Raw genomic sequence first — 24,589 nt, 5'->3', positions numbered from 1 at the left:
ACTCAGAATAATCAAAAGGAAAATTTGCATAAATGTCACTTGAACTTTTATGCTTGTTCAAAATTACCACATGAACTTTTAATTTTTATTAGTAACCACCTGAATGTTACAAAGTGTTGCAATATACCACCTACTGCTAACTCTGTTAAACTTTCCGTTAAGTTTAAGAATATTTCTGTAAATTTTCTATAACTTAAAAACTTAAAATTTCTAAAAATAATATAATTATAAATATATTATTTATTTTTGCATGTTCCAACACCAATTATCCACCACTGCCGCGTAGCTACCTCCCCAACCCCCTACATACACCCTACTTTATATCTCCCTCTCCCTCTCCCCCAAATCAAAAAAAAATTGAGGTAGGTCGTTGGAGAATTGAGTGATCAAAAGACAGATATATTGTTTGGCATATGGTAACCTTTGACAAGAATTAAGAGTATTTGCAATATGGCTATGGGAGATGTTGTTTCATAAATAAATATTGCAGAGGGTCATATATGAAATATTATTCTTCTTCGATGGAGAAAGAGAATGAGAGAGAGGGGGTGGGGAGAAATGAATTAGAGTGTATTAAGACATTACATAGGGTGGGGGAGGGGGCCATTGGGCAGTGCGTCATAGTTGGTGTTGGAAGGGGTGGGGGGAAGTTGTAGGATAGTGAGGTTAGTTTTTTTTTTTTTTTAAATGATTTCTTTTATAACATGATTCTGTTTGTTTTAATAATTTCCAATTTAATAGTTATAGGTTTAACGGAGTTAGACGTAGGTGGTACATTGCAACACTCCATAAAGTTTAGGTGGTTAATAGTAAAAGTTAAAAGTTTAGGTAGTAATCACACACAAGTCTAAAAGTTCATGTGGTATTTATGCAAATTTCCCTAATCAAAAAGAGATAAAGCTTGAAAAAAAAAAAAAAAAAAAACCATAACAATACAAATAAAACTCTCACAAAGTAGAGGTGAAAACTACACAGAGAACCCAAAGAGTCTTTGTAACTTATTCCAAAACTTAAGGAAACCACAAAAAGGATGGTGGTGGAGATCCGACGTCGAAACGCAGCTGTATGTGATGGTTGAAGGAAAATCATAATAAAATGAAGACAAATATGGAAAACTTTTTGTCTCTGAAAATGAGGGAAGAAGAGAGGAAGGAAGAGAATAGTGGAGTGGAGAGGGGGAAGGAAGAACAGTGACTTCGTCCCTCCTCAAGTGAAAACGGCTCTAGAAGTGTTTTTTTGAGAGAGAGAGAGAGAGGGCTAGGATTTTTTATTTTTTATTTTTTATGTCTATCGTGGCCATGCCCTAGAAATTTATTTTGCTTGTCTACGTGCACAAAATAACAAAATGCTATAATAAGGAACAAAATGTGAATTGGAAAATGGGTTCTAAAAATGCCCCAAGAGATGCAACTAAAATAACAAGCACAAATACAACACAAGACTCCGAAATTACACATTTTGAGAAATTTAAATTTCAAGTATGTCTTTGAAAATTTCAAGTGGGCTTTTCGATATATACACAGTGAAACTATTTTGGTCTAAGTAAACTTTGTTTAACATAGGCTGCCTTCTCCATATACAATTTCTTGATCAAGTGGGCATAGAGATACTTTACCTTAGATGATTGTTCAATTTTTTTTTTTTTAATAAAATAGATGATTGTTTTCAATTTTTTTTTTTTGATAAAATAGATGATTGTTCATTTTGATTACAAGACCAACATCTATGACTTGTTCCTATAGTTCAAGCTCATGCATAGATAGATAGATACCCAAAAAGAGAGAGGCCTATTATCATAACCTAAATAAACAAGGCCCAGTATCTATGGGTGTGCCAGTGGAATATCTTGCCTGGGAATCAAATGAGTCCGAAATCAGAAAATATTCACTCATGCATAGATGATAGATTTTGGGCTAGTTTGGCAATGTTCTCTAAGTGGGTTGAAAGCATTTTTTGCTGACATTTGGCAAAGATAGTAAAATAAAAGTGCTGATACGGATGCGAAAGTAGTAAAAAAGGTGATCTGTGAACAAGCGGTCTAAGGTTTGAAGTTTCGTGACACCTTATTAATATGTGTACGTGAGAAACTCCCCACTCCGAACTCCCAAACAAGCTATGTGAACTGGTATTTAGCTATCAAAAACTACAACTATTATATTGATTCAAGTAGCCAAATTTTAGAATTAGATAGGTGGCATGCACTTGGTTTAGTATTCATCCATCGGATGCATACTTTTAAGCTGTCATTTTGTCTAAGGTAGATACTCACGGCCAGCATTTAGCATACAAAACAGGGTTCCAAAGGATTCCACAATAAACAAGACAAATCTGATGGGTGTCATGTGATCTCAAATTTGACCACCATCCCCAATCAATGGGCTATACTATTACTATAGCACTAGCACAAAAACAAAACCAAGTTGATAATTAGTAGCAGATTGGGGGTTTGCTTATATTTAACTACAAAATCTAGCTCAGATTTCATTTGGGTTATTTTTCTTCAAGTCTTCAAGCAAGAAGACAGTGTTAAAGGGTTCAATAATCATACACCCCAAAACCCTAGAGCATTGAAAGGCCTAGAGTAGAAAAACTTTGGTAAAATAAGAATATCATTGTTTTTTTATCTCGGCCAATCACAGCATGTCAAATAAAAAATTTATCATACGTAACATATCGTGATTCGCCGAAAATAATAAAATAAAGTAATCTCCATGTCATACAACTGTTTATCGGCCTAGATAGGTAGGCAAAGCAATATAGATTCAATATTTATTATGAGCAAAACCAGATAAACTGCCAAATGATAGCTGAAAGCTGATAATACTGCATGGCTGCTTTTGAACCCATTTCGGCTTTTGACATCAACATCCAGGCTTCATTCAATTTCAGCCGTATCTTGGATTCTACTCAACCTCACAAAAGTGATTGGTTTTGGGAAACAGAGTTCTGCAAACTGCTACGCCGCCTGAACAAGGCCTGAACAGTCTGAGGCCAAAAAGAAAAGACTGGTATTGGTAATGGTGAAGAGAAAGGAGTTGTTTTTTAGAAGTAAAAGAGGTTTCCATATTTGGTGAAGCTTGTCAGCGTCACTTTTTTCTTGAGACTTTGCTTTCAGATTGGAAGTCTAACCTTAATAATCTCCAAAATTTTGTCTACTCGCAAGCAAACCAACGCCCTCTCCTCCCTCCTCTCTCTCTCTCTCTCTCTCTCTCTCTCATCCTAGATATTTAGATATTTGTTTTTTTTCTTACATATTTTTTACTGGATTTCACCTTCAGACATGAGGGTTTATACTTATAGCAACTCCATGCAAACTACAAAAGTTTGAGGCAAAGGGTAATTTTTTATCTTATGTGACACTTTGCCCTGAATATTTTTCAAGTAATATTGATTTGGATTAATTATTTTAAAAGTCGATAATGCAATATTCTAAACTACGAGAAAGAGGAATTCAAACTAATGTGCAAAAACACTGACTAGTGGCGAAGCTAGAATTGTAAAGTTTGAAGGACCGAAATAGAAAATATAAGTATATAAAACACTTAAGTATTCAACAATTACATGTTTAGAGTTAAACATTTATAGTTTAGTCATGTTTAAATCGAACGGGAGAAAGGGCCAGGCCGGCCACTCAAGATCTATATCTTAATTTTTGTTTTGTTTAGAGAAAGAATCCGTGATTCTAGGTCCAATGATGCATATGCTGTCTCCTATAAGTCTATTCCTATTTCATAATGCTTTTGTTGGCATACAATAACTTAATGTTCAACGTGAAATAGCTTCAACTCTTATAGGTCAAAGTTCTGTTTTACTAATCTCCTCCCATTTTCAAGAAATGATTAATGAGGAGCTCTTCTTCTTCTTCTTCCCGTCCTGAGTGGACTCTTACGCATAAGATATGCAATCTTGTCATAAACAGTAGATTGTTCCACATACATTCTTGTGAGAATCCGACGGGATGTGCACACATATAGTATTTTTATTTTAATGCTATAATATAATAGCACCACTCTTCAAATTGCAAGTATTCTAATTAGCACTTCTTTTCTTGATGACAATACCATTTTCTATTTTCACTTAAATTTTTCGAGCAAATTTGAGGAAATGTGGCTCCTATATATTCAAATCAATCATGTTTTTCCTTTATTAATTATTTTTTAAAGCAAACTCAATTTATAATTTTTTTTTAATGCCAACAATATTAAAAATAGAAAAATACAGATAAAAGACTTTAAGTGCATCGATAACTGACGGAAAGGTTTGGATTCTCTATAGACACAATAAACGCAATGTATTGAATAATATTGAAGGTCACATATTTCTCTTTCTCAATATGAAATTATGTCCTTGGATCAATTCCCATATGTCGTGGCTACCAACTATCTTACTTATAAGCTACTTAATTTCAAAATTAATTATAAAGATGATGATTCCTTTGGCTTGGCTTGAAAAATAACATCCCATCTTTTCTTATAGCCGCCTTGTCATTTGATAAATAATAGTTTTTTTATGTCCAAAACTATGGCATTTTTGGACTTTATAGCACAAGCATCATGGCTAGCTTTAATAGGGATAAATACCTACGAGCACTGATGTGCTTAGCACGATGACAGGCGGTGCGGCCTCCTTTATCATTACTCTTTTTATATATGTACACCTATCTTTAGGTTTTAAATGCGTAAACGGATCTAGCACAATAAAAAAGAATTTTAATATAATTTACAGATGAGTGATGTCAAGTTTAAACCTTCATGACACCTTGGTAATGTGTGTATGAAAAAACTGTCATCCTCCATCCTACCTTTAGCCACACACAAAAATATATCTAGGCTTAATGTTCTCTTATAAAATATGAAACTCTAAACCCTTCAAAATATCCTTAGTATTTAAAATTGAAAGATCAAGATTTCAACAAGGACATGAAAAAAGAGGGCAAGAAAATTGAATAAGATGATGATAGTACGATCTATACAATAGTTCAGAAAAAGAATATGAAATTGGAGTTGTTAGATAAAAAAGAAGGAGATATCAACTAGGAATTGGACTAAAGCATAAGGATCACTACTTTTTCTTCCAAATATTATTACAACTTGAAATGAATGGTGGCTTGCCTTGTTAAGGGTAGACAGAAAAATTGAATGAAGCATGGTCCATGACCTAGCTTAAATTCTTGTTCTCTGTATATTGTCTCTTTTCTTAGATGTGTCCCAATCAACCATGCACAGAGTCGCAGACAAAGTCTAGTTTGAACGCGACGGCAACCACCCAAGAGGGAGACCACTCTATAAACATGGTACACATCAAGCCAATAAGCAACTTAATTTTGGTGCTGTCATGGGCTGTGTGTGTGTGGTACCTGTCATCATCATCAATTCATTATACTAATTGTGCATGTTGTAGCAATTATGTCCCCCAATCCCAAAGCTATTGGACACCCACCCCAATCCCAAAAGTCCCAAACCCTTTCCAAGCTCCAAGCTCCAATTTCCAAATGAGCGAATGAGTAGTATTAGACCATTTGACCTAGAATTAGGCCAGTTCAGAATTTATTGAGGGGTGTCCCTTGAATTGTAGGAGTTGATGGGGATGATAAAAGTTGACACCTAATTATGTTACACCCACACATAATAGTAATTTTGCAGTATTTTTGACTTGTTATTATTATTATTTGACAAAGCCGCATTCTAAATTAGTCTAATTTATAGAAAGAGGGGTCGAGCTCAAGTACAATGGGGCAGGATGCGCTGCCTTGACTTGGCCGCATCTGCTATTTACTTATTATTTTTAGAATACATTGTTATTAGTGTTGATGAAAGGCCACAGAATTGTTTGTGTTCTCATCTTTTGTCAACCCTCTTGTAGCCTTCATGTTTTATACTTGCACAACAATCTCAACTTTTCACGTATAACATTGATATTCCCGATTCAAAACGTATGAAATTTATTAAATATGAATTTCCTATTTCCCATAACAGTAGTTGACCTTCAAGTATAGTTTTTTTTTCTTTGTTTTTTTAAACAAACAATATTCTATTTTAATTTAATCTAAATTACGGAAAGGAGGATTCGAACTCTAGTGCAAAGTGAAGAACATATCTATTTTAGTCAACTTATTCTAAACTACCCTAATGAATATAGAGGGGGATTGCACTCGGTGCATTCGATCGAGCAAACTGCTTTGATTAACTGGCTTTGTCCGCGTATGAAAACTGAGACTTGAATTAAACCATTTGTGTTCAAATAAAAACCAAATAAGATGACTTTTAGCTTATGATATACAAGATTTGAATTAGCTAGAATCGAGACAAACATAACATATGATGCATATCCATAAACTACTATTTAACGTGCAAATTAGTTCATTATATATATGTATAACTATATGCCCATCGAATGTTCTTTACAATAGAATAATAGAATAGAGATTTGGGATTCGGTTGTGCTTTTGTTGTGTGACCCATCATCATCATCATGTACTAATCAGTGGTGACTTGTCTGGAAAAGGACAAGTGTCATCTTTAAATCCAGCAGGCAAAAACTTTTTTTTGTGGGTTCCATGGATTTAGGGTGTGAGGCTTTGACCTCCTCTTTCTCTTCTCAAGTCTCTATCAGAAAGCAGGCTGCACGATTGGGACCCTGAGACGCGTTGCACGGTTAATTAATTCAATGCCCGTTAAGACCCTTTCTAAGAATCATCTCCTGCTTGTTAATTCATTTTCATTTCATAGCTGTTAGCCTATTAGTTTTATTTCTATCAACAACAACAACAAAAACCACAACATTCGTTTTCATTTTTGCCCTTCTTTATCGTATATTTTGTATTTGGTTCCCTTATTTTGTGTTTTGTTGTTTATTTTATCTGAAAATATTTTTGCTCACCACTTTAACCCGAAATGTATGCTCACTACCCTTCTCAACATTTAACACATGTTTATAAGCATAACAATGGTTACATAAATTAAAGTAAAAAATTAACCATGGTTATGCCTATGAATACGTATTCTAGCTAATTGCGTTAAAGTGGTGAGCAAAAATATTTCCATTTAATCTAGCCAAATGCATTTCACTTATTCATCGTGAAATTAAATGCTAAAATTATTATATACTCCGTTAGAAAAACTTAAAAGGACTCAGTTACTAAGGTGTGCAGAACTGTTTGTTTTGTTGAATTTTTTTTTTTCCAGTTCTTGTGCAAATTTAAAACATATAAACACAAAAGATGGTTGGATGAAATGAATGGTCGAGAATTTTTATTTTCAATTTTTCTTAACCTAGTTTACAAATCTTAATCCCTTTTGTATATAGTTGAAAAAAAGAAGACAAACTACTCTTTTTTTTCTTTTCCAAACCAGAAATATTATTATTATTTTTAATTATTATTATTATTATTTTTTGGAGAAAGGACGATTATTTGCATAGAAAGTTAACAATCTTGAATAAGGAGATCCTGAACAAGCTAAGGGGCTCAGGGTTCAGGGTTTAGCATGTATTTATACTCGGAGCAAACCTAAATTTCAAGCCAAAAACTTCAGTAGCTAAAATTAAGTAACACTTTTGTTTTTCTTTCATAAGTAAATAATATACACTCCATTTAACATATATTCCCTTCGAACTTTATTTAGAGACATCAGTGTTCCATTTATTCCATAACTTGTGTTTTCTGTCATTTGATTACAAATTTTGTTGCCTTAGTTTTCAATGACAACGAACTACATGCAGTTGCAAAATTAGGTACCAACGATTGCTATCTATTAGCGGCCTTAAGATTCAATCCAATAATGGTTATTAGATAGGAAATTTGGTGACTAGTATTGGATTGGATTGGAAATGAAGGTAGGGGTGAATGACTTTCCATGTTGGGAGAATTAGGAAGGATTAGTTATAAAGTATAGTTATCCCACTATTTTGTGGGGATTACATGGGATAAATTTTCTTCGTAAGTAATCCATCTTCTACCTTCAACTTGGTAAAATAAAAAAAATAAAAAAAATCATTTCTTTTTTAAATATGCTTTAAATATAGTGAGTGTCCAGTCCAATCCAATCCAATCATAGTCACCAAACATGACATTAGTTTTTTTTTTCTCTCTCTCTCGTTTGTCTTTGAGAAACATAAAAGATACTCTTAGTTAAAAACATATAAGAGAGGTAAATACTTTTAACAACTTAAGCTACAAAATACTTGATCTTAAGGAACTATTTTTGGTCAGAATCTTATTAAACTAACAACGGTAAATTGTAAGGTCAATTTGTGGTATAAATAATTCACCTTTAGTGTGAATCGAACACAAGACCAAGGGTATAAGGATAATACCTTTAACCACTTAACTACACCTTGTTTTAGCCATCAAGATCTTAACCAACTATTTTTGGTCTGAATTTTAGTAAAGTAATGATGGTAAATTGTAAGGTCAGGTTGCGGTTAGAAATAATAATTCACCTTTTTGGTCCTAAAGGTATGATGTAATCATGTTGGGTAGAGCATAAGAGGTTAGTTTCTGAAATTGTGAGTAGTTAAGAATTATATGAAAAGGAAAGGACACCATTGCAAAAGCAGCTGTACTGAAAATGGTGTCAAGGCAAAAAGGAAACGAAAAACAAAAAACAAAATGGTAATGATTTAAAAATTAAAACCAAAACTAAAATTAGTAGTGGTATTTGGGGTTTAGTCTGATTGAGACACTAAAAATGGCAGACATTTCACCACCATCATTCTTTTCTCCCCTCCAACTGTTTGGTCTGCTAGCGGTTCTCGGAGCCAAAACCGGAATCAAAGACCAATGTGTTGAATCCTTTGTTCAGACCCAACGGAGCAGGAAAAGAAAAAAAGGAGAAAAAAGGAAAAGAAAGAAAAAAAAACACCAGAAACAGAGAAAAAGCCAGTCATTGGTACCAATCGAACCTTTTTGCTTTCCCCATCAATCAAATAGTTCGAATTTTTTCTGGATTTTAAAAAAAAAAAAAATTTCGAAATCTGAAATACCCATATCACAAAACCAGAAAAACCCACAAAAAACAAAACCCAGATTTGAAAATTTGTTTTTAGTTTTGTATCGATTCCCTCCACGTTCTTCTCTCTTCTGGGTTTGTTCCATCCAGGAATGGTTACTTCGCTCTGCTTTTGAAGCACGTACATTGTCTGTAAAAGAGATAAAGAGAGCAAAAGAGAGGGGGATAGAGGGGTTTTGATCTGGGATTAATGAGCCAAGAGGAATGTGAGGAAGGTGAAGAGATAGAGGTAGCTAACCAGAGGCTGGTTTTAGAGAGATAATGAGCAAAGAGTTCAGATTCATTTTGAAGGCCTGCAAAGCAACTGTGCGCAAAACACATACTGGTGGAAAGAAAAGGGCCAACCCTTTATTCACAACAATGTCAGTAGCCCCTGCAGATGATGAGCCTGGTGAAATCGGCCATGCTGAGAAGGTCCTCTCCAATGGTGACTTCTATACAGGCCATTGGGTTGATAACTATGCGCATGGCCAAGGCAAGTACTTGTGGACAGATGGGTGTATGTATGTTGGTGAATGGCAGAAGGGCAAGACAGCAGGGAAAGGAAAGTTTAGTTGGCCTTCTGGTGCCACTTATGAAGGTGAATTCAAGAATGGGTATATGGATGGTAAAGGGACTTATACAGGTGCTGCAGGAGACACTTACAGAGGTTCATGGGTTATGAATTTGAGATATGGTCAAGGGACTAAGAGCTTTGTCAATGGGGATTACTATGAGGGTGAATGGCGCCGCGGATTGCAGGACGGTCAAGGGCGGTATCAATGGAAAAATGGGAACCATTATATTGGTCAATTGAGGCATGGAATGATTCATGGGAATGGAACTATGATTTGGAGCAATGGGAATAGGTATGATGGGTCTTGGGAAGAAGGTTTACCTAAAGGAAACGGTACATTTCGGTGGGCTGATGGGAGTTTCTATGTGGGGGTTTGGAGTAAGGACTCAAAAGAGCTGAACGGGACTTATTACCCAGCAGGGTCCTCTGGTGGTAATGTGGATTGGGATCCTCAGGAGGTGTTTGCAGTGGACTTGAATGATTGTAAGATATGTTCGGTTGAAACTATTTCGACTTTCCCTTCACAGAAGATGCTGAATTGGCCTGGAATGGAAGGGGAGTTCCCGAACAAGCAGGTTATTTATAAGAATGGAAACGAAGGGAATGCGAGGCCTAGGAGACCTGCAGATGCGAGGGTGAGTAATTATAGTAGGGGATCCAATGGAGATAACATGTTTGATGGAATTGATAGGAGTTCAAGAGATGGTAGTGGAGCATTTGGGAATCTTGAGTTCGAAGGTTCGGTTGCCAAGGGGAATAGACAACAGCACTTTAAAGTTCAGCCAATGAAGAAACAAGGGATAACAATATCCAAAGGGCATAAGAACTATGAACTTATGCTTAATCTGCAGTTGGGGATCAGGTATTCATGATTTGTTGGTTGTTTTCTGCTCTTCATCCTCCCCCTGTTCTGTTTTATCATGGCTTTTTTTGCCTTTCTTGGTACACTTTTTGTTCTTCCTATGCTTTTGATTCTAATCTTTTTGACCTGCAAGTAAATCTTTGAGATAAAAAGAGTTGAACGAGAAGCCTTGGAAATGTACCATGAAAGAATGGGAGGGAATATTTCCTTCAAAAACAGTTGCGTCAAATGTGTTTTCGGATCTTTTGGTTGTTTTGTATCAGTCCTTACTGTGCAACAAAGCTTAAATCTAAGCTTTTAGTTGCTTGGTACCCCTTCACTCATCCTTAATTCTTATTCATCTCTTTGAAGGCCTCCCAGCTTAGCTTATGACGATCTCCTCCATTCAGATTTTCATGCTATGTACATCTTTTTAATGTTCTAAAAGGTTTCTTAGAGCACTCTTTAGTCAAAGAGAAATCTGAGAAAAGCCTTTGAAATTTCTCTGTATATGAGAAATTACAAGCTACATAGTTTCTTTCACCAACCGCTTAAATCATTAGGTCAATTTACAAGTTTGTGAGACCGCAATGGCAGAAAAGAAGGCGAGACCAACATTAGATTATGTTATACTTACCACTCCTTTTTACAATTAAGGAAAATGGAAAACATTTATATGGTCTTGGAAGCGATCCCCAGGGTTAACCCTGGAGGGCAATCATCCTTTCTTCTGCTAGGGTGGCACGGTTCTATCGGTGGAAACCTGCTACTCTACCAAGCAAATATGATCCTGGGAGGATTTAATTATTAATTTTTTACAACTCAACATCTACAGTTCTTAACTATTTTGTATTTTTAATATATGAGTTTCTGGTATGGCAAAATTGACAATTTCAACTTCTTTCCTCTCGTGAAGTGAAAAGGTTTCCACTAAGAATATGAAATTTAAAAGTTTATATTCATGAGATAACTCTTCATTGCATGTAATTGGTTTCTTGTGCCATAGCACAGACATTCTGTTGGACGGCCTGCTCCAACTACATCTCTTGACCTGAAGACTTCAGCCTTTGATCCAAGGGAAAAAGTATGGACAAAATTTCCCCCAGAAGGATCCAAGTATACTCCACCCCACCAGTCATGTGACTTCAAATGGAAGGATTACTGTCCTGTGGTTTTCAGGTAAAGACCTGCAAATGTTTCTTTTGTAATGGATCATCTTTCTCTATCTAAGTAATTTAGTAGTGTGGTAAAGTAGTTGGATTTTGTATAATACAATTCTGAAACTACCATCTCTGTGACACAAAGAGTTTCGTAATTAACTCATAGTTTCTTACAGATATATGACTTGTTTCATCATACAAGCACACTACTAGCATATCGTTTCTTTACATTCAAAATCTCGGTTGGTTCTGATTGAAGCATACATGGGTTACTGATTCGTCTTATTTACCCCTCAGGACTCTCAGGAAATTGTTTAAGGTAGATCCAGCAGATTACATGATATCAATATGTGGAAATGACGCCCTTCGAGAGCTCTCATCCCCTGGAAAGAGCGGAAGCTTCTTTTACTTAACCAATGATGACCGGTACATGATAAAGACCATGAAGAAGGCAGAAGTAAAAGTAAGTTTTGTCTCTTCCCTTTTCCCCTTTCCCCCCACTTCCTGCTTTGCCCCCACCAACCCCACCCCCCCAGATTTATATTGACTATTTGTGCCAAAACTTGCAGTTATAACCATATTCTGTCCCTTCAATTAAGATTTAAAATTATCAAATTTAGCTGATGAATGTTGTGATTCTTGAATTAATCCACAACAAATAAGAGTCTGTACTTTGTACTGCATTCTACTTCTGAAATTCATGTCTGTGGCATTCTGCAATTCCAAAGTTAGCACTGAATTATGTTGCTGCCTCTACTATTTACATTAATCATGACATCCTTCCCAATTAATACCCGAGTGAATACTGATTTCATCCTTAAAGTTTCCACACCATATAATGTGCCGATCTCCACTACCCAATACTGTTACAGGTGCTTCTGAGAATGCTTCCAGCTTACTATAATCATGTTCGAGCCTTTGAGAATACTCTGGTCACCAAATTTTACGGTCTTCACTGTGTAAAATTAACAGGGACTGCCCAAAAGAAGGTAATGTTCTTTGGTATTTAACCTTAATTGTGTTATCAACTTCTGATTATGAACTTTATGAAATTCCAGGTGCGATTTGTCATTATGGGGAATCTATTTTGCTCCGAGTATGCCATTCATAGGCGGTTTGATTTAAAAGGCTCCTCCCTTGGCCGTACAACCGATAAACCCGAGTCCGAAATTGATGCAACAACGACTCTTAAAGACCTTGATCTTAATTATATATTTAGGTTGCAGAAGGTTTGGTTTCAAGAGTTCTGCAGGTATAGTTTTACTTTTCCTGTCTATCATCTGTCTCTCTCTCTCGCTCTCTTTCTTTTGCTAGTTGGGAACTTGTGTTCTAAGTCTCTTCTCTATGATTGTTTTGGTCTACTGTATAAACTTTTTTTGGTTAGGAAGAGGAATAAAAAATATATGAACGTTTCCTTTCCTTCATTATAGTGTTAAAACTGCGTAGGAATAGCTAGAGTCACCATCATGACTCATAAGGTTGATGCATATTATGCAACCTCAATATCATTTCTCTCATAATGAATATTCTCAATGGTAGGAACTTGATGAGAAAACAAATAGTTCCTCAGTCAGATTATACTTTCCGCTATTATGCACAATCATGCATGTTGAAAAGAGTTCCTTGGCCTTAAACTAGCTGCTAAAGCTCATTTTTCAGAATTTTTGCAGTTTTGGTTATTTGTCAAAACTCGAAAGTAACTAATGCCTGACTTTAGGAAAAAGGAGTGGTTGATTGAGGATGAGTGTAAGATGCTAAGCACTTTTGAGCAAACATTCAGGTCATAGTCAGAACTTATGCTAACCACTCACAGTTTAATTCTTTCTTTTTTCTTTGTCTCCTAACATTATCACTCCATGTATGCACGTGTACCTATGCAGTCTGTTGAGCTTAGAAACTCAGTTTAGCAAAGCTGATTAAGTTATTAAGCTTAGGCTTTTTATCTTGTTGTGCATTAAGCATATCTATATATAAAAAAAAGCATAATGTCTGAATAAATAAAATGATAACAATTTCCATAAAACCTGAGCCTGATTTATGTTGGGGAACTGATTCCTATTAGTTTAACATACAGGGGGAAAAGCCCTCATTTTGGTAGTACCCCTTCCTTTATAAGGTTTGAGTTTGCGTTAGATTCATACACTTTGAATGCTATGTCCATATGTGAGAATGTTTGGTACATTAGAAGTTAGATATGGAGGATTTTGCAGTAATATTTTAGTCTAGTTTCTCTTTTTAAGTTAAAAGTATACCTTGATGCAGGCAAGTGGACAGAGATTGCGACTTTCTTGAACACGAAAGAATAATGGACTACAGTCTGCTGGTTGGCCTTCACTTCCAAGAAGCTTCACGCAGGGAACCCCCCACACCAGACCGAACCTCTGGAGTTCGCACTCCTACTGGTTATTTCTAGCTCATTTCTTCAATTACTTGGCCAGCTCATAAATTCAAAGCGAACCCTTTCTGACACATGATTTATGTTGTCATCTCGCAGGAAATGCCGACCCTGACAATGAAGGGGCCCCTCGCCTTTCGAAAGTCGACATGGATAGGCTTATTTCTGACTCGAACCGGTAGGAATGAATCCATTAACACTGTGCTAACTTTCATCTTTTGAAGAACTCCCTAGTAGTAATTATACCTGATTCATATGATTTGATTGCATTCTTTCAGGTGGTCTTCGATTAGATTAGGTATTAATATGCCTGCATGGGCTGAAAGGACAGTGAGAAGAAGTGATTGTGAGGCTCAGTTGGTTGGAGACCCAACAGGAGAATTATATGATGTCATTCTGTTCTTCGGTATAATTGACATACTACAGGACTATGATATTAGCAAAAAGCTTGAGCATGCATACAAATCATTCCAATATGACCCAACTTCAATCTCTGCTGTTGATCCGAAGCAATACTCAAGACGCTTTCGTGCTTTCATCTTCAGAGTTTTTGTAGAAGACACATGACAGTATAATTTGACCAGAGTTTTAACTCGAAGCTGGCAGTCATCCCTGTATAGTTGGTCTTTAGCGGAAATGGCAATGCTTACTAAAAGAAAGCATCAGTTTGGTCATTGACATTGTCATTGAGTTTGAGTAGTGGCTGCCAGGGGAGTATGCTTTGGCATATCTGTTATTGCATTTATTCCCCAGTGTCATAACCTCTTTTAATTTATAGTCACAGATATATGATGTGTTGTGGTTAGAGATTAAAGTTGTGAACAGAGTTACTCAAGCCTTTTGGAATTGTAAATGAAAAAGAAAACCAAAAGGTGTGGACCTACAGTGGATGTGATTCATTTTGTATAAAAATTTGTTCTTCCCAGGTGAGGTGTCTCTGGTATTTCAACATTGAAAGAGAATGTACAGGAAATGAACGGACAAGCTCTAGTTTATCATGCCTTTACAATTAGATGGACTCTTGTGTATTTTTCTTTTTCAGTTTTTATATTTTGTTTTGAGATGTGATTCTTTGTGTCATAGCCTAAATCAAGCTACATATCATGATCTCCATTGAAAGGCCAGCAGGTCCAAGGTTGGATGAACATGCCGGTGCAAACAAATGAATGACAATCCTAACAATCCTAAACAAGATGTGTTTCTTTCTTAGGCACCTCCTCTAGTAGAGGTTGACAGCCCTAAATTGCCAACTGCATCGCAGCCACTTTGATGGTTCGTGTCTGTTGAAAATTATGGCGATAATAGAAACAAAATGTGTCTGATCGGTTTCGTTCAATTTTCATTGGATTGAGGCAGCAACGATGGGAGAAGAGGTAGGGAGGGGCAGCAAGGAGCTAAGGCTTTAGAGAGAGAGATATATATATATATATATATATATATATATATATATAACATATCTGAATAGATCTAACTACTAGTGTTAAAAAACAAGACGTCATGTTCCCATTGAAAAAAAAAACAAACAAAAAACGATTTTTTTAAACAAATTGGTAAAAGATTTGTCAAAAAAAAATAAAAAAATCAATACAATTTAATAAGGATAAACTTGGAAAGTATAAACTAGTTTTATGACACATTAATGACATTGTTTTAAGTGCAAGGAAAATGACATATGTCATGAGGAAAATGGAGAAGGTCCAAAAGAGAATGTTAGAGAGAAGGTTGCTAGTATTTTCCTAATAATTAAAGCATATTTTAGGAATAATGGTGGGTGAGGAAATAGAACTTGGGGTGGAAATAGCAATACTTATTTGTTATTTGCATAAGCTTTCGTGAGAACAGTTTAAAACATTATAAGGTATTTATGCAATTTTTGAAATCTCATGGGTTTGGTGAAAACACCGAAAACTTCAAGGGTGTTAATGTAAATAACTTATACATCCAATTGAGGAAATAGCAATACTTATTTGTTATTTGCATAAGCTTTCGTGAGAACAGTTTGAAACATTATAAGGTATTTATGTAATTTTTGAAATCTCATGTGTTTGGTGAAAACACCGAAAACTTCACGGGTGTTAATGTAAATAACTCATACATCCAATTGAGGAAGGGGCTTCCAAATTGCTTCTGGGCCGTACCTGAGAGAAACCACGTCGAGCGTCTATAAATAAACCAAAGCATCAGATTGGAGTAATTTTTGTAAGTTTGAAGTTCAACCCTTTGTTTTGGGTTTTCTTATTGCCTCAGATTGGAGTAATTTCTTTGCTTTGATTTGTAGCTATGAAGACTGAAGAAGTTTTTCTGGCAGAAGATTTCCTACCACCATGGATAGCAGCAGTGAGCCAGTGACCGTCAGTTGTGAAAATGGTAAGAAAACTTACCCTATCTGCAATGGTTTATCCTATACCAGGCAATTTTATTTGGATGGTTCAGATCTTTTTTGAATGCCGAGAACTGCATATTTTCTAAAGGCAGAATATCAGCTAGGCTTTAATTCCTGTAGAAATTGTTCATCATCAACCTCTAACATGATTCAACTCCGCAATTTGAAGACCTTCAGATTGGTTCACTCAATATTTTCTTGTACATTTGCTTCCAAAACAAACAGAGTGTTGGTTGGAGATCCAAAACCCTCACATTTTTCTCTTCAGAGTCAGTTGCTCTGTAGACACATCACCTGCGAAATCTCAGAAAACCAACACAATTTCACAGTCACTTACCTCATAAACACTTGTGGATTGTCCCCAGAAGGAGCGATTTTAGCTTCTAAGTGGGTCGAGTTGCAGTCACCAGAAAGAGCAGACTCCGTTTTAGAGCTTCTGAGAAACTATGGAGCATCTCAAACCCAGATATCAAAGCTTATTAGGTCGCATCCAAGACTTCTTTTAACTGATCCTGAGAAAACCCTTTTGCCAAAGCTTGAGTTTTTCAGCTCTCTTGAAATTTCAAAAGTGGACCTATTAAAAACTCTGGCTTTTAATCCAAAACTTTTGGCAATCAGCTTGAGAAATCGGATTTTGCCCACTTGTAACTTCCTCAGGAGTATGCTCTCTGAGAAAAATGTTGGTGTTGTTTTCAAGCTCAAGTCATGGATTTTCTTGGAAGGTCACTGCAAGCATTTGGTGCCAAATATTGGGCTTTTGAGAGAGTCGGGCATGCCTCAACCATGCATTTCTTTTTTGCTAACTCGTGGTACTCGTGTTTTGATGGTAAATCCTGAAAAATTTGGTCAACTTGTGAGTGAGGTTAAGGAAATGGGATTTAATCTGGAAAAATCAACTTCAGTGAATGCCCTGTGTGCATTGTGTGGTAAGAATAAGTTGGTATTGAATAGAAGTCGCGAAGTTCTTAAGACATGGGGTTGGTCTGAGGATGATTTTCTCTCCGCTTTCAGGAAGTACCCACAGTGTATGGTTGTCTCGGAGAAGAAACTTATGCAAGCAATGGATCTTTTAGTGAACAAGATGGGATGGTCATCAGGAATGATTGCCAAATATCCTGTGGCCTTCGGTCTCAGTTTTGAGAGGAGACTTATCCCAAGGTGCTCTGTTATTAAAGTTCTGTTGTTGAAAGGTTTCATAAATGAGAACTTGAATCTGGGTTCTCTGCTGAAACGAACAGAGAAGCAGTTCTTGGAGATTTTTGTGAACAGATATCTTAGCGAAGTACCTGAATTGTTAAGTGTGTATCAAGGGAAGGTAGATATCCAGGATGTCTGATCTGATATGTTGAAACGGGTGAGGATGTAATTATTTTAGCCACCTGATGGTGCCTCACTCATATGCATTAGCTTGCTTTTGACACAATACTATAATGCTGTCCTCTACCCTAGGAATTTTGTCTTTAAAGTAAGGTTTAAATTGTATCCCACATCTTACTAAAATTTTGCAGGAAGTAAATTCAGTTTTTCATTCTTCTACTCGGCAGCCTACCTGTTTTTAATTAGATTTATATATGCTTTCTTATTAGATCAAATGCCTGCCGTAGCGTCGGCCCGAATTGTTCTGTTTATGGTTCCCGACTTTGGTTATCCTTGAAAGTTGATTTTGTACAATGTGCGCATGTATTGCTTCTATTAGGGTACAGTGTATTGTATTTTGGGTGAGGAGTGGAAGAAACTAATTTCTGTCCATTTTTCAAAAGATAAGAATGACTCTCAATCCTTTATCCCTTGCTCTGAGTAATTGTCCTTTGAGATGCAGCTAGCCTACTTAAGCGGCCACGGTTGATTTATAGGAACTACGTCAGTGTCAATGATTGATTAGTTTCATATGGAATCATGTCAACATGGAATCAAAGGACTCGATAAGCATCATTTTCTCATTGTTTTCTCTCGTGTTAGCCTTTTTACCGGGACCTTAACGATTAGGAACGCGATATCTGCAATGCTTGATGAATTGGGAATTCAGGGGACACAAAACCCGGCTCTGAAGGATGTGCAAAGTAGGGTGGTTTGGCAGTTGTTATCTTTAGGATGAATATATCCCGCACTGATGGATGTGCAAAGATGTGTGGAACTTCTCTTTGTTCGCCAAAATATAAAAAGAGGCCTTGGTTATTCTTTACTTGGTTGACAGTTTTCTAGAATTGATTCTTAGATGGCATACATGCAATTCATTGCCCCAAGCCATGAGAATATAAGTGCCTGAAAATGAATTTTCTGATGTTATGCAAGCACTTAATTTCCTGAAGGGATTTTTTTATTTATTTAAATGTCACATGAACTTATACATTGAAATCAATTTGTCATTAAGAAAAATTTAAGAGAAATGTCACCTTAATATTTTTCAAAATCCATGATTTGTCATCTCACTTTAACACCATCCAATCCTCCATCTATTTTTAAGGGTATTTTAGTTTCCATTTTCAAGGATATTTTAAAAATATAAAAATCATTAAAATAAATAAAATTGAAAATAAAAAAAATATCACCTTACCCCATCATTTGTGCACCACCAACGACTCAAACCAACCCTGCCCACCTTGAAATCCAATCCCCCTTCCCTCTTTACAGGCCTTTTCTCCATTCCCTCTTACACACACAAATTTCCTCAGCCCATCCAAACAAGGGCGGAACAAGGAATTTTTGTAGGGTTGGGCTAAATTTTTTTTCTCTGGGTTCTTCTATATTTTAGCTAAAACACATATTTTTAGTCCTCGATGTTCGAACACACAATATTTGTTGGAGTGTGGGTTTTCTTTCCCCCAATTAAAATTGTTTAGAATCAATTCCCCCCCGCATTCATGGAGGGCAAGAATGCTATCAAACACTTTACTGAAATCCAAATCCCCAGAAATTGGGTAAAAATTTTGAATTATCTATCTACCTAGTCTTTGAAGAACTCAGCACTTGCTTCCTGCAAGGGTCAACCTCAAATATCTCTCAATTGAAGAGATTTAGGAGGCTAGATAAGGACTTTAGTATTACTATTTTGGCCTAGTTTTTAATTTTTTTTTTAAGTTTTTTTAATTTTTTTAATTTTTTAAGTTGACAAAATTTGTGACTTTAAACGAGGAAAAAAAAATCGTCACTCTGAATGAAATTAATGATCAGATCAAGCAAATAACACATTTTAGGATTGTGTTCCAAGCCACTCTGCATCCAGGCATTTTTGGAGTCGTGTTTGAAGCCATTTTGAGACAACGATAATTATGGTTGAAATTGGAAGAGAAATACCGAAGTGTAGAATTTTGATGCGTAAATATGCATTTGTGCGAGAAAAAGATGATGAAGTGAGACTATTTTATGAAGCCCTAAATGCACATAAGAGAACACATGGCATAAAAAAGCGCCCCCAAAACATTCGGTATAAGATTTGGCAAATTTCTAGAATCTACGCACTAGCCAAAATGGGCTATTGGGTTCATTTTACAAAAAATTGGGCTTTATCCATACTGTAACATCCCTGGCCCAATTTAATCGATTTAATCCAATTTAATTCTTTTCTTACAGATATATGACTTGTTTCATCATACAAGCACACTATTAGCATATCATTTTCTTTACATTCAAAATCTCGGTTGGTTCTGATTGAAGCATACATGGGTTACTGATTTGTCCTATTTACCCCTCAGATCAGGACTCTCAGGAAATTGTTTAAGGTAGATCCAGCATATTACATGATATCAATATGTGGAAATGACGCCCCTTGTCCCAAAGAAACAAAAGCCCTCGACTTTTTGTAAGTTTGAAGTTCAACCCTTTGTTTGGGGTTTTCTTATTGCCTCAGATTAGAGTAATTTCTTTGCTTTGATTTGTAGCTATTGTTTATACCCAAATGAACAGCCAATAAGCATCGGACACTGGACCAATTTATAGCTATGGGAACCTTTGGCACTGCTCTGATTCGTTCCTACCGATCGCACGATTAGGGCAACCTCACCACAAGGGGCACGTGGCAGTCCCACAATTGGAGTCCACAATCCCACATCAAAATTCTAAACAATATGCACACCTCCCAAGGCCTATAAAAGAGGACAACTATCCCAACAAGGGGGTAATCAATCAGAACTTACGGCATACTACCTATTGATCTGTAGTTCAATCTTACTAAATCCGTACTTACTTAAGCATCGGAGAGCCTTCGGCCGGTACCACACCGGTGCCCTAGGTCTTACCAAGCGTTTGTTATCTTGCAGATCAAACGCCCTACCGAGACCAATAACATACCGAAGGCATAACATCACTAAGTTGCGCGGGAAAGTGTCGAACCATTTTTTTGCGTCAACAGTTTGACGCCGTCTGTGGGAAACGATAAGAATCAACCTACAATTCCTAAAAACACATGGGAACCACTTCAGACCAATGTTCTTACCGAAGGACGGACTACCATACGGAATGCCAAGCGAGCAAGGCCCGATCTGCACCTAGCACTCTCTTGGTAATCCTCCTGCTTCGCATCATCGGCGAGCTTACGCTCAAATGATTTCCCTTGGAAGGAAATGGCCAAGCTCCAAGAACATAACAACCTCCTCTCGTCCAAAGTAGACGAAACTCAGCTTAATCAAGAGGGAAACACAGAATATTCAAGATATCGTAACCTTCTCGAGTTTGCGGACCCGATCGGCGAAGAAAGGGAAGAAGGGGCAAAGGCAGCGCTGCGCCTTCCAAGGTAGTCCCGGCCCCACGGGACCACCTCACGCACCAAGAAGGTCTACACCGACCGTCACCAACGGATCAACGACAAGGATGCCGAACGCGAGGTCCCCAATCGGGATCAATGCTCGCCTCACGGGACTCACGGATGAGAGTCCTTGAGACAAATCACCCTCAGAAAGTCCAGGGTTGGAATCAGTAGAATCGACGACGAGTATGCCCGTCCAAGGGCACCGAATCAAACTACCGTTTAGAAACTCCCATGGAGTATTCGGCGAGGCCACCAAGTCCGAGGAGAACTTCCAAAGACTTCAATTCGAGAAGGTCCCAAGTGAGACCACGCTATCCGTCTGCTCTTCTAGAGAGTTTAGAAGATGGAAGGCGACAAAACCCAGAGCCCGACTGGGGAAACTCGGCGGGACCCTTTACCGAGTGCATCAAGAAGTCCAGATCGGACAGGAGGTACAGCCATTACGTATACCGTTTTACACCGGCGTGGAAGACCCTTGACGCACCTTCACTCCTTCCAATCGGCAATCGGATGTAAGGGCCTCGGCGATGAGGGCAATGCCTGTTATTCCTATCTTCCCTTACGGAGATGCTTTGAATTAGCTCTACCGTCTTGAACTAGGAGCGATGAGACTAGTTTGACGGTGAAGCGATTTTTCGAATCATTTCATGATCCAAACGGACCGTACTCTGCCGACGATCCGTACGGTCGGCGGGAGAACACGAACCTCTACGGGAATACGCTGCGCGTTTCGGTCATGAATACTTAAGATGTCCGAAACGGACGATAGGGCAGCCTCTGCGCCTTCAAGAGTGGCCTTCGATCCTCACACTTTGGTACCTTGTGCACGTGTAGCAAGCGGCGACGTATGACGAATCGATGAAGCATGCGGCGATCCACGCCAAGGTGAATATTTCAACTCAAGCCCGGACCTTCGGCTCGGCAGAGAAATCGGCACCCAAGAGGTATCATGGGCGGACTGGCGACTCTTCGGCACGGCACAAGTGAAAGGACAACCATGATAACCGGCAGGGTGACTCAAAGAAAGGGCGTGGGAAATATGGTCCCAATGACCATCGAGCGCCAATGCCGAATCAAGACCGGGATCAGGAAGTCTTCATCTTGTTGAACACAACATATAAGGCCGTACTGATGAACGAGCACGAAAGAATCCCAAAACCCAACAACCAGAAGCCCAATTGGCGGGACAATCAGGATACCAGCAAATTCTGCCGATACCACCAGCAGCAGCCACAACACCGAAGAATTTCAAGTCCCCTTCCGAGAACTCTTGAAAGAGAACTTGGGGGACTCCTATTTATACCCAAATGAACAGCCAATAAGCATCGGACACGTGGACCAATTTATAGCTATGGGAGCCTTCGGCACTGGCTACATCCGTTCCTACCGATCACAAGATTAGGGCAACCCCACCGCAATGGGCACGTGGCAGTCCCACAATTGGAGTCCACAGTCTCACATCGAAATTCTAAACAATATGCACACCTCCCAAGGCTTATAAAAGAGGACAACTATCCCAACAAAGGGGTAATCAATCAGAACTTATGGCATACTGCCTATTGATCTGTAGTTCAATCTTACTAAATCCGTACTTACTTAAGTATCGGAGAGCCTTCGGCCGGTACCACACCGGTGCCCTAGGTCTTACCGAGAGTTTGTTGTCTTGCAGATCAAACGCCCTACCGAGACCAATAGCATACCGAAGGCATAACATCACTAAGTTGTGCGGGAAAATCTTGAACCATTTTTCTGCGTCACTATGAAGATCGAAGAGGTTTTTCGGAAGATTTCCTACCACCATGGATAGCAAGTGAGCGGTGACCGTCATTTGTGAAAATGGTGAGGAAACTTACCCTAGCTGCAATGGTTTATCCTATACGGGCAATTTTATTTGGATGGTTCAGATCTTTTTGAATGCCGAGAATCGCATACTTTCTAAAGGCAGAAAAACAGCTACGCTTTAATTCTGTAGAAATTGTTCATCATCAACCTCTAACATGATTCAACTCCGCAATTTGAAGACCTTTAGATTGGTTCACTCAATATTTTCTTGTACATTTGCTTCCAAAACAAGCAGAGCTTTGGTTGGAGATCCAAACCCTCACATTTTTCTCTTGAGTCGGTTGCTCTGCAGACACATCACCTCGAAATCTCGGAAAACCAACACAATTTCACATCACTTACCTCATAAACACTTGTGGATAGTCCCAGAATGAGCGGTTTTAGCTTCTAAATGGGTCGAGTTGCAGTCACGAGAAAGAGCAGACTCGTTTTAGAGCTTACGAGAAACTATGGAGCATCTCAAACCCAGATATCAAAGCTTATTAGGTCACATCCAAAACTTATTTCAACTGATCCTGAGAAAAACCTTTTGCCAAAGCTTGAGTTTTTCAGCTTTCTTGAAATTTCAAAAGTGGACCTATTAAAAAAACTGGCTTTTAATCAAAAACTTTTGGCAGTCAGCTTGAGAAATTGAATTTTGCCCACTTATAACTTCCTCAGGAGTATGCTCTCTGAGAAAAATGTTGGTGTCGTTTTCAAGCTCAACTCATGGATTTTCTTGGAAGGTCACTGCAAGCATGTGGTGCCAAATATTGGGCTTTTGAGAGAATCGGGCATGCCTCAACCATGCATTGCTTTTTTGCTGACTCGTGGTACTCGCGTTTTGATGGTAAATCCTGAAAAATGTGGTCAACTTGTGAGTGATGTTAAGCAAATGGGATTTAATCTAGAAAAATCAACTTCAGTGAATGCTCTGTGTGCATTGTGTGGTAAGAATAAGTTGGTATTGAATAGAAGTCGCGAACTTCTTAAGACATGGGGTTGGTCTGAGGATGATTTTCCCTCCGCTTTCAGGAAGTACCCACAGTGTATGGTTGTCTCGGAGAAGAAACTTATGCAAGTAGTGGTTCTATTTGTGAACAAGATGGGATGGTCGTCAGGAATGATTGCCAAATATCCTGTGGCCCTCGGTCTCAGTTTGGAGAGGAGACTTATCCCAAGGTGCTCTGTTGTTGAAAGGTTTCATAAATGAGAACTTGAATCTGGGTTCTCTGCTGAAACCTACAGAGAAGCATTCTTGGAGATTTTGTGAAGCAGATATCTTGGCCAAGGACCTGAATTGTCAAGTGTGTATCAAGGGAAGGTAGATATCCAGGATGTCTGATTTGATATGTTGAAACAGGAGGATGTAATTATTTTAGCCACCTGATGCTGCATCACTCATATGCATTAGCTTGCTTTTGGCACAATACTATGATGCTGTCCAAAATTATTTGAATTAGTTTCAGTCCAAAATTCACAATTTATTAGCTGTTAAAGTTTTTCAGGATATTTCCTCACCGTTGGGGACTAAATTCTAAGGAAAATTGATGACATTAAAAGCTGAAAGTAAAAGTCAAACTTGCTTGAGAATCACGGCTATTTGTTATATGATCATCAGTTTTTTTCTACTACCAGAGTATTTGGATATTTATGGTACCAACATTGGAAGAATTTGGGA

The 24,589-nt window shown here is 37.7% G+C and overlaps 2 protein-coding genes and 1 pseudogene across 3 annotated transcripts; all 3 read left to right on the top strand.

Moving 5' to 3' along the window:
- The first annotated feature begins 8,676 nt into the window (after nucleotides 1-8,676).
- On the top strand, nucleotides 8,677-14,988 carry LOC103330840 (phosphatidylinositol 4-phosphate 5-kinase 6). The gene is made up of 8 exons (XM_008233452.2): nucleotides 8,677-10,426; nucleotides 11,417-11,584; nucleotides 11,863-12,028; nucleotides 12,438-12,554; nucleotides 12,624-12,817; nucleotides 13,828-13,967; nucleotides 14,060-14,138; nucleotides 14,239-14,988. The coding sequence occupies exons 1-8, from the start codon at nucleotides 9,270-9,272 to the stop codon at nucleotides 14,525-14,527; spliced, it is 2,310 nt and encodes a 769-aa protein (XP_008231674.1). The 5' UTR covers nucleotides 8,677-9,269; the 3' UTR covers nucleotides 14,528-14,988.
- A 986-nt stretch (nucleotides 14,989-15,974) lies between these two features.
- LOC103330865 (transcription termination factor MTERF15, mitochondrial-like) lies at nucleotides 15,975-17,879 on the top strand. Of its 2 annotated transcripts, XM_089052994.1 has the most exons (3): nucleotides 15,975-16,159; nucleotides 16,239-16,327; nucleotides 16,709-17,879. In XM_089052994.1, the coding sequence occupies exons 2-3, from the start codon at nucleotides 16,285-16,287 to the stop codon at nucleotides 17,677-17,679; spliced, it is 1,014 nt and encodes a 337-aa protein (XP_088909120.1). In that variant the 5' UTR covers nucleotides 15,975-16,159; nucleotides 16,239-16,284; the 3' UTR covers nucleotides 17,680-17,879. The 2 variants fall into 2 exon arrangements, with proteins under 2 accessions (XP_088909120.1, XP_088909119.1); XM_089052993.1 differs by having other exon boundaries at nucleotides 15,976-16,327; nucleotides 16,464-17,879.
- Nucleotides 17,880-23,052: 5,173 nt separating this feature from the next.
- On the top strand, nucleotides 23,053-24,253 carry LOC103330864 (uncharacterized; annotated as a pseudogene).
- Nucleotides 24,254-24,589: the final 336 nt, after the last annotated feature.

Source organism: Prunus mume, linkage group LG5 (assembly GCF_029339155.1).
Source record: "Prunus mume cultivar Tortuosa linkage group LG5, ASM2933915v1, whole genome shotgun sequence".
In the NCBI taxonomy this organism is placed as follows: domain Eukaryota; kingdom Viridiplantae; phylum Streptophyta; class Magnoliopsida; order Rosales; family Rosaceae; genus Prunus; species Prunus mume.
This window is presented reverse-complemented; position numbering and strand designations above follow the sequence as displayed.

What these genes read in the sequence shown, in the direction of transcription:
- LOC103330840 (XM_008233452.2), top strand. Translation starts at nt 9,270, where the DNA reads ATGAGCAAAGAGTTCAGATTCATTTTGAAGGCCTGCAAAGCAACTGTG. An exon ending in TGGAGTTCGCACTCCTACTG is followed by an intron (nt 13,968 to 14,059) that starts GTTATTTCTAGC and finishes GTCATCTCGCAG; the next exon opens with GAAATGCCGACCCTGACAAT. An exon ending in CTTATTTCTGACTCGAACCG is followed by an intron (nt 14,139 to 14,238) that starts GTAGGAATGAAT and finishes GCATTCTTTCAG; the next exon opens with GTGGTCTTCGATTAGATTAG.
- LOC103330865 (XM_089052993.1), top strand. Translation starts at nt 16,489, where the DNA reads ATGATTCAACTCCGCAATTTGAAGACCTTCAGATTGGTTCACTCAATA.